The 12504-nt window shown below is 42.1% G+C and overlaps 1 protein-coding gene across 9 annotated transcripts in view; it reads right to left on the reverse strand.

Annotated features, from left to right (window-relative positions):
• Positions 1-4332, reverse strand: part of GSAP (gamma-secretase activating protein) — a 90745-nt gene extending 86413 nt beyond the window's left edge. For 5 of the 9 annotated variants that reach the window (XM_023250295.2, XM_045052300.1, XM_023250296.2 and 2 more), the window contains exon 1: positions 4117-4329. In XM_023250295.2, coding sequence (XP_023106063.2) covers positions 4117-4225 — 109 coding nt within the window. In that variant the 5' untranslated portion in view covers positions 4226-4329. Of the gene's footprint in view, positions 1-4116 lie in introns of all 9 variants that reach the window. The other 4 variants (XM_023250298.2, XR_006594151.1, XM_023250293.2 and 1 more) reach the window with 3 other exon arrangements.
• Positions 4333-12504: the final 8172 nt, after the last annotated feature.

Raw genomic sequence — 12504 nt, forward strand, 5'->3', positions numbered from 1 at the left:
AACTAGAACATTATCAAGACTTTTGAAGGCTCTTGTGTCCCCTCGTCAGATTCCTACATCGTATCATGTACAAAAATAAATTCCAGATGGATTAGAAAACAAAATGCAAAGAGCAAAACCCTGAGAATTTAAAAATGTCTTCGTAACTTCTAAATAGGAGAGGATTTCTTTACAATATCCAAAAAGGCACAAACCAAAAAGGAAAAGACTCATAAATTAGACTACATTAAAACTAAAAACTCTCAATTATCAATGGCACCCCATAGCAAACTGAAAAAGACAGGATGAGAGAAAATATTTGCAACATATGATGATGAACCAAGGACTGGAAACCAGAATAAAGAACTCTTAAAAGTATGAAAAAAAAAAACACGATAGAAAAATGGACAGGATGAACAGACATCTCATAAAAGGGAAACTTGAATCGTCAATAAACAGAGAAAGATGCTCAACTTCAGACCACAATGACATAATGTTTAGACTCACCCATTTGACAAAAAATTACAAATCTGGAAATACCAAGAATACCAAAAACATTTCTACACCACAAATGGGGTTGTTAATAAGAACAACTACTTTGGAAAACAATTTGGCACTACCCAGGAAAAATGAAGAGGTACATAGCCTGTGACTCAGCAACTCCAGTTAGATATCCACCTTGGAGAAACCTGTGCATGCCTGCACCGGGAGACATGCATAAGAAAGTGAGTAAAAGCACTGATTGTAATAGCAAACTCCAGAAACTTCCCAAATGTCACCAATAGAAAAAGCATAAGCAAAGCTAGGAAGCACTCTGAGATGGGTTAGTATCCATGATACTTACCAGTGAGTGTTCAGGGATGTGGGATTAACACCCTTAGGAGGAAGGGGAAGGAAGGAGGTCCACAAAGTGGGGAGAAGACAAGCTACCATAGCCTCAGGTGATCTCAGAATCCCCTATTGGAGAAGCTCTCAAACTGAAATGGATTGTCAAAGCTGTCCTCTGTTGAGTCAAAATGGTCAGGACTTTATATCCCACTTTAGTCCCTAACTAAAAGTGGGCCACACCCAACATGTCCTGACTTTGGGTGAGGAAGGAAACCTTCTGTGGAGGCAATCCCTGAAGGGGCTGACAGCAGAAGATTATCTGCTAACTACCCTCAGCACCTGGGACAAGCCCTTCCTTGAAAGGAAGATCTAAGCAGGGCACCTCCATGTCCACCATTGCATTGTGTATTCCCACAATGGAATACTATACAGCGGTGAAAAATAATGACCTATAGTAATGTGAATATAAGAAGAAGAAAAAAAAGCAAGAAATACATATAATATTCTTTCATTTAAAGTTCACAAACAAGCAAAATGAAATGATATTTTGCATAGGGAGATCTATACCTATCTACATAGCTTAAAACTACAAATAAGATCAAAGTTTAAGTAGTTGTTACCTCCAAGAGGTGAAGGATAGAGAAATAGGATCAGATAGAGAGACACAAGAGCCTTCCAAAGTCTTGATATTATCCTATTTTTAAGGTGGGTACATAGTTTTTGTTATGTATAACTTATATGTGTTAAAATATTTTGTATAATTGTTTTAATTTTTAAAAGAAACATTTTTTTCTATTTATTTCAGGAAAGACCGGTTTCCCAAATTCAACCCAGAACCAGGAGCGTATGTAGTAACCAAATCTGATCTGCCTACTCTGTAACCCCTGGTTGACTAAAATACTATCACACAGGCACTTAATTTCCATGGCTAACTTAGTCCAGCTTCCTGGCTATTTTGCCAGGAATATGTCATACTTAGAGAGTATTACTTAGCACCACTAAGAAATCTTTAATTGTATTTGTTGATGTAAAAATATTAAGGCTTCAAATCTAGGAAGCAAGTGTGTAGAGAAGAGACATTACAATGGTATAATTACTTATAATTAACATTTGAAAAGCCGAGACTTTGAAAGGAAAATAATTTGTCAAATGTGTGGAGTAATAACCATGCTAGAAATAAATCAGAATTCCAGATTCCCTTGCCAGTGCTACAAATTATGGAAGAGGAATTAACTGTGTGGTTTTTTTTTTTTTTAGCTACCACCCACTGGTGATCCTTAGGAGTAACAATTCTGGGGGCGCCTGAGTGGCTCAGTCGGTTAAGCATCTGACTTCGGCTCAGGTCATGATCTCACGGCTTGTGGGTTCGAGCCCCGCATTGGGCTCTGTGCTGACAGCTTGGAACCTGGAGCCTGCTTGGGATTCTGTGTCTCCCTCTCTCTCTGCCCCTCCCCTGTACACACTCCATCTCTCTCTCCTTCAAAAATAAATAAACATTTAAAAAAAAAAGGAGTAAAGATTCTGTTAGCATAACAGGGCTACTAATCTTGCCAAGGTGCTCTGCAAGAGGGAAATACTACCGATATCAGAAAAAACTGGTATTTACCTTCTGAGAAACCAAGTGCATCTGTTTAGCAGAATGTCAATACACAAGTTTATATTTCTTCACAGATGAGTGAAAGGCACAGGAAGCTAAAGCTGAACTGGCTCACATAGAGCTTTTCAATCACAACACACATTACTGAAACACAAGACTGGCATTTCACACTTCGCGTAACTTCTCATTTGCAGACACCTGCCATTTAGCTTTGGAGGTGAAGGCTCAGAGAAAAAACTACTTTGTGGTGGAAAGCAGACTTGGGGCTGCCTATTGTATTTTAAAAAGTTAAAGCTTCCAAAACTCTCTAGGAGACAAATTTTTTTTTCCAAAAAAAGCTAAACGTTACTAATAATGACACTACAACAAACTCAAGCGTTAAGCTACAGGAAGATGACTCCTTATTTGGAACTAACAACCAACAGGCCAAGACAAGCTACCCTACAAATAATTCTGTTAAAGACATAGGATGGTGTGAAGACAGAAGGCAGGGAGAGAAAACTTTCACCAGAGTTAAGGAGAAAGAAACTGTAGATACGAGATAACCCTTCCAAAACAACACCCTCCAGCAGTCTAGAGCGTGTAAGGAAAAACAAGGGCAGGGGCAAACACACTGAAAAGCTCCTGTGAACAAGATGGGATCCAGGGTAGCATAGCTTTTGAAGCTGAAGTTAAGCCTTGAGAATGGGTCATTATTTGCAGCAAGCTTCTTAAAAAGAAAAAAAAATCTGAGAAATCAGAGTTCCCCCTTTTTTTAAAGTTTTGACTGATTAATGCTGGAAAGGCTCAAAAGTCACTTTTCTCTCCATCATCAAAACCAAAACAAAAGATTTTTGCGACAGATGAAAACCAAAGCCTCAACTGTGAAGGAAGTGTTCTCATTCACCCTGAGGAAGTAGAAAAGCAAACCTGTCACTGTCTCACACTCCTCTTGCTAGCCCGCACAGGCTAGTGTTCTGGGCTGGTGGCGATGGGCTTGGAGCTTCTTTGGAAAACCGGAGGCTCGAGTTCACTGCTCACATCCTGCAAGCAGACCCCTGCCCTCTCGCGCTTCACATCTGAAGAGGCACGTCCACTTCGCTCAGAAACACACCTCACCAATGTGAGGACAAACTGTGCAACTGTTAAGTATTTTTATGGTGGCCTTCTTGGTGGCCTTGATTCATCTTTTCTCATAACGCAAGAACTTCCGGGAGCCCCCAGTCTTGGCAGAGCCCTTACAAGGGTGATGAACCTTCCCAGGCAGATGAGATGCCAATGAAGCACGCAGAAGACCCTGTCCCACTCCCTGCAGCCTTGGACCGGAGGATCGTGCTCCTCCACGCCCTGCCCTGATGAGGTGATGCTGAGGTATCACTAGTGTCCTCGGCCTTTCTATTAAAGGCGACTGACTAGGCAACAAGTGAACCAGAAGCTGGAGGACTCGCTAGAATAAGCAGTGCAGTAGCCGCGACCTTGCCCAGGGCTTGCCCCTCCGACCTGCACCAGTGCCCCGGGGTGAGGGTGGCAAAGCCCAGACTCCAAAGAGGGAAGCTCACCCTTTCCGCACCAACCTTCTCAGGTTGGCGGGGGCTGCAGGCAGCTCCCCCTCTGGTCAACGCCCCCTACCCCCTCCGGTCCTGGGAACCCCCTCGGCAGGAACCACTCAGACTCCACCCCTCGCCGGCCCGCACCTGCCCCCCGCCCCTGGCCCGGACGCGCGCCTCCAGCACCTGGGCCTCCGCCTCGGGCCCCGGCGGCCGCTGACGCCACCCGCTGCGCCCGCAGCCACGGTAGCACGTCCTTCCGGAGGTCGAAATCGGAGACCAGACGGAGAGCCATCGCCGGGACGCGGCCAGCGGGCGGCTCGGGCCCCGCGCCGCGGGCATTCCCGGCCCTCCGCTCCGCGCGCCACCTCGCCCTTCTCCCCTGCGGCGCCCGCCCCTCCTTCCTCTCCCCCGCCTCCCCGCGCCGGCCGCTTTCGGTTCTGCTGCGGCCCGGCCCGGGAAGCCCGGGGCACCGCCTCCTAAAGGCCTGCGCCGAGTCCGGAGCCTCGAGCTCGGCACTGCGGACTAGGAGGAGAGGGGACTGGGGCATGGCGACCAAGCCCACCCGGCGCGAACCCTCCACGTGCGCCCTTCGGGCGGAGGGCAGATGAGTGGAGGGATTTAAGGGCCATGGAGATGTCCCTGAACCGATGGTTTTTAAACTATGCTGCGCGTTAGAGGAGGCTCTAGGCTTATTTTTCTTTTCTTTTTAAATCCTCAGGTGCTTCCTCTGCAGCAAAGTTGGAAACCACTTGACAAGAGAGAGAGGTATTTTGGCGGGATCACCTGAGAAGGTTCTAGTTCATCGCGGGGCTCGAAGGCTGCAGAATCCCGGGCCTACTGACCCAGCTGCAGGGAGATAAGGTTTCATTTGCAGTATTTAGGTAGCATCGGGGAGCTTGTGAAGAAGATAGTTCTATTTTGAGGGAGATACTGAGACCCTGGAAAGGGTTAACAACCTTAACAGAAACAGGTCCTCTGCTCGTTCAAGAGGTTCCCTTTTTACAAAGGGAATTGTTTAGGATTTTATGAACTGGCTTTTATAAAGCTGAATTGTTGACTTGTTTAGGATTCCTGCTGTGACTAAGTGCTCTCATTCTTCTATCTTGGGCAGGACACCTTCTCATCCCCACCCCTACAAATAAATCTGGTGTTTTCTTAGTCTCACCACTTTGCTTTTTATATATACATATTATATATATAGTGTGTGTGTGTGTGATCTGATTTTTTAACTTCATTTACCCATTTTGAGGGAGAGTGCACGTGAGAGTGGGCGGGGCAGAGGGAGAGAGAATCCCAGGCAGGTTCCACGCTGCCAGCACTGAGCCCAACACGGGGCTCTATCCCACCAACCCAGATATCATGACCTGAGTGGAAATCAAGAATCAGACTCTAAACCGACTGAGCCACCCAGGTGCCCCTAGCTTTCTTCTGTTTCCCATGAAAGCACCCTCAGTAAGTTTAATGGGTGTTGTGCCTTTGGCACTGACAGATTCAATCCTGAACATCAACACCCAGTTATTACTCCCTAAAACAAGGCTACCCTCATGTCCCTAGGCAGAAGACCTTGAGTAACAGCTGATTGCCCTAGGATAAAGTGCCTACACTTTAAGGGACTTTCCAGCCTTTGCACCTAGAACTTCAGCTCCAGACTGATCTAATTTCCAGAAGCTGATTCCTCTGAAAAGAAAGAAAAGAAAAAAAAAAGAAAAGAAAACAAAAATCCAGTCTTTCCAATCTGGATCCACAAAACCTTCTCACAGCTTCAGCCCACAGCAATCTTCACAACCCTGAACTCCTACAGAGATACTGCCAGTGTGCCTCATTTCATAGTCATATACTGCCTCAAGACGTGAATACCGAATCTCGAGTCTTGGCACATCCTTCTGCCCTTTTGCCTCCTATCGGGGCACCTACCAGAGCACCTGAAAAGTGCTCAACAGTTATTGAAGAATAAAGAAATACAGTAATAGATGGAAGAAAGCCTTATCAGATGTTTCTCAAAGTTAGGCTCTGAAAACTGCCTGCCATGCAATCATCTAGGAAGTTGTTTTACAATTCTTAGGCTCTAGTATAGACCTGGGTGAGGCTCAGAAATGAGCATTTTAGCCAGAACCTCAGGTGATTCTTAGGCTAAGGTTTGAAAATTATCCTAAATCAAAGTAAAGGAAGCTATTGATTTTGCCCTAGAGACATGTGTCTCCACCTGAGGTAGTGGATGATTTCAGGTAGAACCCCACTACTTCCCACCACATACCTGGGAAAACCTTCCCACCTGTAAAGTGCATGCAGGTTTAACAGAAATGTTTAAGGAGGCTACTGATAATGCTGCTGCACAAAAGGAAGACCAATGAAGTCATGGGGAGCTACTACAACAAATGCTTCATACCAAATGAAGCTTGTTGCTTTTGTCATAAAGTCTTTCCTTGTCTATTTTAAAATTCAGTTACGTTTCTGGTTCTCCCCCCGCCCCATAGTTAACCTCTATTTTTGCCAAGCAAGAGTGATATTATCCTCATACATAATCCTCATCAAGCAATGATTATACAAAAATTCTCTTCAAAATTAAGTAAAAAGGAACCTAGAGAACATAAGAACCAAGATAGCAGAAAGATGAGGCAGAAACTATGGAGGAGTACATGAATGGCTGAGCTCTGAAGATCATTCGCTAGAGAAAAAAGACTGGTGAATGGTGACTTACTGGTTTAAGATTTGTGAAGTGTTAATAGAAGAATCCTAGCGGATTATCCTTCAACTCTAGAGAAGACAGAACTGGAGACAGTGCTATCCTCTTTATTTAAAAAGCTGCCTCATTGATGGATGTGTTGACTTGATTATGGTTCTCATTTCGCAATGTATATGTGTATTAAGTCATACTGTACACTTTATATATAATTTCATTTGCCATTTATACATCAGTAAAGCTGGAAACAAAAGAAAGCTGCCTTACATAATCATTAGGCACTGGAATTGACTTTTGGGGAGAGAAGAAATATTTCTGCTTCTTGAGGATTTTAGAAATAAGCCACTGTCTTCCTTAAAATCAGCACATAGCACAGAATTGGAGACGTAAAGATCTTGTAATCAAGGCCTTTATTTTATAGAAGAAGAAACTGAGGCTCAAAAAGGTGAAGTGAGTGTCTGGTATAAAACAGCAAAGTTAATTAAGCACAAAGTTGGGGGCTCAGAACAAGTCTCCTGCTACTGGTGTTTGTGTTAATACATCCAGTGAACTGAAGTACTCTTACCTTACAGCCTGACGATTTCTAGTCATCCAAATACCACACCCTGACTGGGGTGGAATTCTCAGACCACAGTGAGAAATTGCAGAGCTTACAATCGGTTACACTTCTGGCTCTTTTGATTTTGGCTCGGGTCATGATTTTGAGATTCGTGGGATCAAGCCCCACGTGGGGCTCTGCAGTCAGTGCAAAGCCAGTTTGGGATTCTCTCTCCCTCTCTTCCTGCCCCTCCCTTGCTTGCATGCCATGTGCTCTCTCTCAAAATCAATAAATAAACTTAAAAAAAAGTAAAACTGAATCAGCTCAAAACCAAACCCTGCATTTTGGAGGCTAATCCTTTGAAAGCACAGCTGAGAATTTTTTCATGAAAATGAATAGAAGTTACCAGAATGTCCATTAGAATCTAAATGAAGGTAAAGTTCCTCTGCCCTTCACAGGAAATAATCATTAAAGTTCAGTAACTAAGATTCTCACTCACAACAAGGTAGATATATGTAGATATTGAGAAGGCTGCTTCCCTATAATAATTTATTTTTTAATGGAAATATTTAATATGTACTTAAGTAAATAAATATTTAATGTGGTGATCATTTGACTTCCCCCAAATCCACTTGCCCCCAGTCAGGTGGTAACATATCCTCTGGCCGGTGATTGATTTGGGAATGGGCAAGTGCATCAGTCAGGATTAAGTTCACCGGAGGTTAATGAAAACCTAAATTAAAAGTGAATCAAACATACAAGCTTTTATTTTCTTACATAACTGGAGGTGGGCAGTACAATACTTGTGAGGGCAAGTCCCTAAAGTTATCAGGGAGCCAGGCTTCTTCCAGCTTTTTGTTCTACCAGCTCTTTGAGTGTATCCTCATTCTCATGATCTAAGATGACCGTAAAAGCTTCAACCTTTTTTGTTTGCGTTCCGGAAATCAGAATGGAAGACAGATAGAAGAGGATGCTGCTTCTCTTTTTAAGGGTACTTCCTGGAAGTTCTACCTAACATTTTTATTACATTTAATTGACTAAAACTTAGTTATATGGCCAAATATAGATGCAAGGGAAGCAAGGGAATCTGGTCTTTAGCTGGCGAGCCATATGTCCAGATAAAATCAGAATAATATTACTGAAGAGAGCAGAGACAATGGATGCTCACAAGTAATTAGAGGCCTCTATCATGGGCCTGAAACCTAATCCTAGACAATGGGCTGTAAGGAAACCTATGCGATGTTATTTCTGGGAAAGATTTATCTACTCCTTAAAAAGGAGACATGGGAAAAGGTCTTTTTCAGCCTTTATGCATTTGAAGGCCTACATATGATTCCTGGAACTTAACCAGTCTAGCTCTGGTCTGAAGACGGAATCCACGGATGGAATTGGGCAGAGCCCAGAGAAGTGCAAAGAAAGGGAGCCCTGGCATGTCATTCTTGGCACCCGCCCTACCTTTGGCCTTTCTGAGATTAAAGATAACCAACTTTCTATTGTTTAACAAGATTGAGTCAGGCTTTTATTTTACTTGCAGCCAAGGGTCTCAGCTTTAAAGGGCTATCATTTCAAAGTTCTGGTAGCTTCCACCAAAGAGTGGTATGATCATAACAAGTTTTTTATTTGAACAGTTACATTGTCCTGTATCTTTGTATTATTCTTATTAACATAAAACGAAATAATGTGAATGGGGTCGGCATGGAGGGAAAAAAGCCCAGATAAGCAAAAAGAGTTCCAGAGCCCAAAAGACTTAAGAACCCCTGGATCTGATCACCCTTGAAACTCATTCTATCAGCACATTTTTCAATTACAGGAGCCACAGATTTCCTTTATTGTGTTAAGCCAGTTTGAATTGGATTTTCAGTTACTTTTGCTAACCGCACGTCAAATCAGGGATTCTCAAACTTGAGTAAGCATGCAAATCACCTGAGGATCTTGTTAAACTGTAGATTCTGAGTGGGCAGTCTGGGTTCTACACTTTAACAACCTCCCAGGTGATGCTGCCACTGCCGGTCCACAGATGACACCATGAATTGTAAAGCTCTGCTGCTTATTGCAATGATCTTTCCACCTGTGTATTCCTACTTTCCTTTCACCCCAAGGAGGGCCCGGTGAGGATAGGCTGGGATGTGCTAGGTGTGGAGACACCCCAGAGTCCAGAGGGAAGTCTAACATGGGGGTGAGTACAGATTATGTAAGTTAGAACCAGGCCATGGGCCACCAGTTCCAGTGGCAGACCACAGAAAATCAGGAACTGAAGGCAGGATGGTTTAGAAAAAAGGAAAAGGCTGGTAGTCCAGGACTTCCAGAAAGTACAGCCTGGTAAAAATTAAAGTGCCAACACTTTTTAGGGGAGGTGCAAAGACAAGGCAAGAAAGAGGTGAAGCAAGGCAGTGAATCAGAGTCTGCATTTTATCTTTTTTAATGTTTACTTATTTTGAAAGAAAGAGAGAGACAGAGAGCAAGCAAGTTGGGGAGTGGCAGAGAGAGAGGGAATACCAAGCAGGCTCCATGCCATCAGTGCAGAGCCTGATGTGGGGCTGGAACTCACAAACCGTGAGATCGTGACCTGAGCCAATATCAAGAGTTGGATGTTCAACCAGCTGAGCCACCCAGGTGCCCCAGAGACTGCATTTTAACAGATTCCTGGATGATTCATGTGCACATTAAAGTTTGAGAAGAACAGTTCTAATACCATATATGAAAAAAAAGACTTGTCTTCTTCCTTTTCTGTTTGTGTCTGAATTATTCGTTTCAAACCTGTTTTGATATGGTGCAGAGCAGAAACCTCACTCCAAGATCCATGAGTACAAGAGTCCTTCAAAAAAATAGCCTGCTCTGTGCACATCAGAACACAGTGATCCTAATAAAATAAATGGACATCTAAGTCAAGATTTTCTTTACCTATGTTCAGACTTCTCAGTGTTTTATTTAATGTAACTCTAGTAACAGTATTAGGGATCTAAACAACTGGAGATGGAAAAAATATGACATCTTTCTAGAGAATTTTTAAAAACCTACAAAATGTTCAAGGTGGGTAATCCATATGTCCCTAATCACCAATTCCAAGTTCTGTTATGATAAGGATGTTTTTACAGTCATTTTTTAGTATTTTTAAATTCTGTCCTAAAAATTAAAATGAATCACATAACATCCCACACACTTTCTTCATCTAAGAAAGGAATCATACTTAGATACGCTTAAAAATAGAAGATATAGTCCTATTTCTTACCAGCTACAAATGGAAGTCCAAAGACTGTCTCAGCTGTTAACAATAGTTATCTCTGAGAAATGTAATTATGTGAAGTTTTTTAAACCTTTTTTTTCATTTTGAAAATAGCTTTATATATATATATATATATATATATATATATATATATATATATACATACACATATCTTCACTCTGATTTTGATAATAACAGTATTGTTCAAGTTTTAAGGAACCATGTTTGTGCCAATTTTTGCCCCGTGTTGTTGTGGAGATGGCTGAATGCTAAGGGATATCATATGTTTTTTTTTTAATGTTTATTTATTTTTGAGAGAGACTGAGACAGAATATGAGTGGGTTAGCGGCAGAGAGAGAGGGAGACACAGAATCCGAAGCAGGCTCCAGGTTCCGAGCTGTCAGCACAGAGCCCGACGCAGGGCTCTAACTTATGAGCTGTGAGATCATGACCTGAGCCAAAGTCAGACGCTCAACCGACTGAGCCACCCAGGCGCCCATCATATGTTGTTTTTACATGTTTCCATAGAGAGCTGACACTGTATTTAGCAGTGACTGATCGAATAACTTTAAATCTGCTTACTTATCATTTGTGATGTTAGTATGAGAGCCTCTCCCTGTAATTTGTTGAAAAGAAGACTGACGTAGATCTTTTAAGAAAATGTTATAAAGAATGATAGCCTTATGATTTTGAGGGAAACAAAGCATTGACCTTGAACAAGATGGGCCAGACAACAGTCTGAATCCATTCTAAAGGAATTATGTCTGATTTAATCATGGGATAGGGAAGAAGTGGGATGAAACAGAAAGGGTACTGAACATTTCTGGCAGCAAGAATGCTTCACCAAGTTCCTGGGAAATTTACTGATGAGTAAATACTAAAACTGGGTGGAATTACTGTATCTCAAATAGGAAGAACAATAGATATACAAAATATGAAAAGATCATCCACAAAACATATAATCATGTGAAAGTTGGGCTGCCACCTGTAATACATGGATTTTGTCAAGACGAGGAAAAAAAATATTACATTCTATGTCAGAAAGCACTCCATTTCTAACTGCTTCTTAGATTCTTTGTATTTAAACCATATCACGTTAACAAAAACTTAATCTGCTTACTTGTGATCTATTTCAACATAAGTGTTGTTCTTTCTCCTTCCTTGTTCTCCTTCCTCTTTTTTTTTTTTTTTTTTGCTCCTAATTCCCTATACTCCCTTTCCTCTTCTGTTTCTAAACAATTACATCCTTAAGCCATCAGATGGGGCAAAGGCAGGTAAGCATCTACACAGTGGGGTTGAGGGCAGGGTGTCTGCCAAAATTTGGATTTCAGAGCCCAAGAAGGCTGGATAAAGTGTTTGTGGGGTGGGAGGAGTCACCCAGTAGGAGGTATCAGAATCCAGTCCAATACAAACATTGCAGGCATCCATGTGGGTAGCAGAGGGGTGGGGGTTGTCCAGCATGGGGTATCACATTTCAAATGGCTTGGGAGGGCATCTGTAGGAGGATGAGAATGGCAGCTGAGATGAGAGTTTGGCTACTTACAGAAGGATTGATCAGTTAAGTAAATATATTAAGAATAATGTAAGTTGTGTTACTGTTAGGCCAGGGTGTCACAAAAAAAGAGAAAAAAAAAGCTAAAATAAACTACATAGTGTTGGATTGGAATAGGAGGCACTGGTATAAACTTATAATTTCCACTAGACAGAGAGATGATGATGACAGAGATAGACATGTAGATGTAACATAAATGTGTATATGGGTAAACATGTATACATATATATTCCCTAGTTCTGTCCACTGAAAGCCTGGGAACAGCAATACCTCCAATATCAGTTAACACACCTGGCACAAGAAAAAAACAAGATGCACATGAAACATCTCACAGTGCCAGAAAGCAAGAACATTATTCAAGTATGATTAAGACATGTCAGGACACAGAAGCCAGTGTGAAGGGGCTCCCAAATGGCCAAATCTGGAATAATCTGAGTATCAAAATAAACAATTACAACAAAGGATTATGAACTTAAAAAAAATAGGTATATTAAAATTTAACATTTTATTTGAACAAAAATCCATTTGAAACCAGGCAGCACCAAACTGGAAATGGTTAGAAGTGCTCTTCTGGGAGA

The sequence above is a fragment of the Felis catus genome, chromosome A2, assembly GCF_018350175.1.
Source record: "Felis catus isolate Fca126 chromosome A2, F.catus_Fca126_mat1.0, whole genome shotgun sequence".
Taxonomy (NCBI): domain Eukaryota; kingdom Metazoa; phylum Chordata; class Mammalia; order Carnivora; family Felidae; genus Felis; species Felis catus.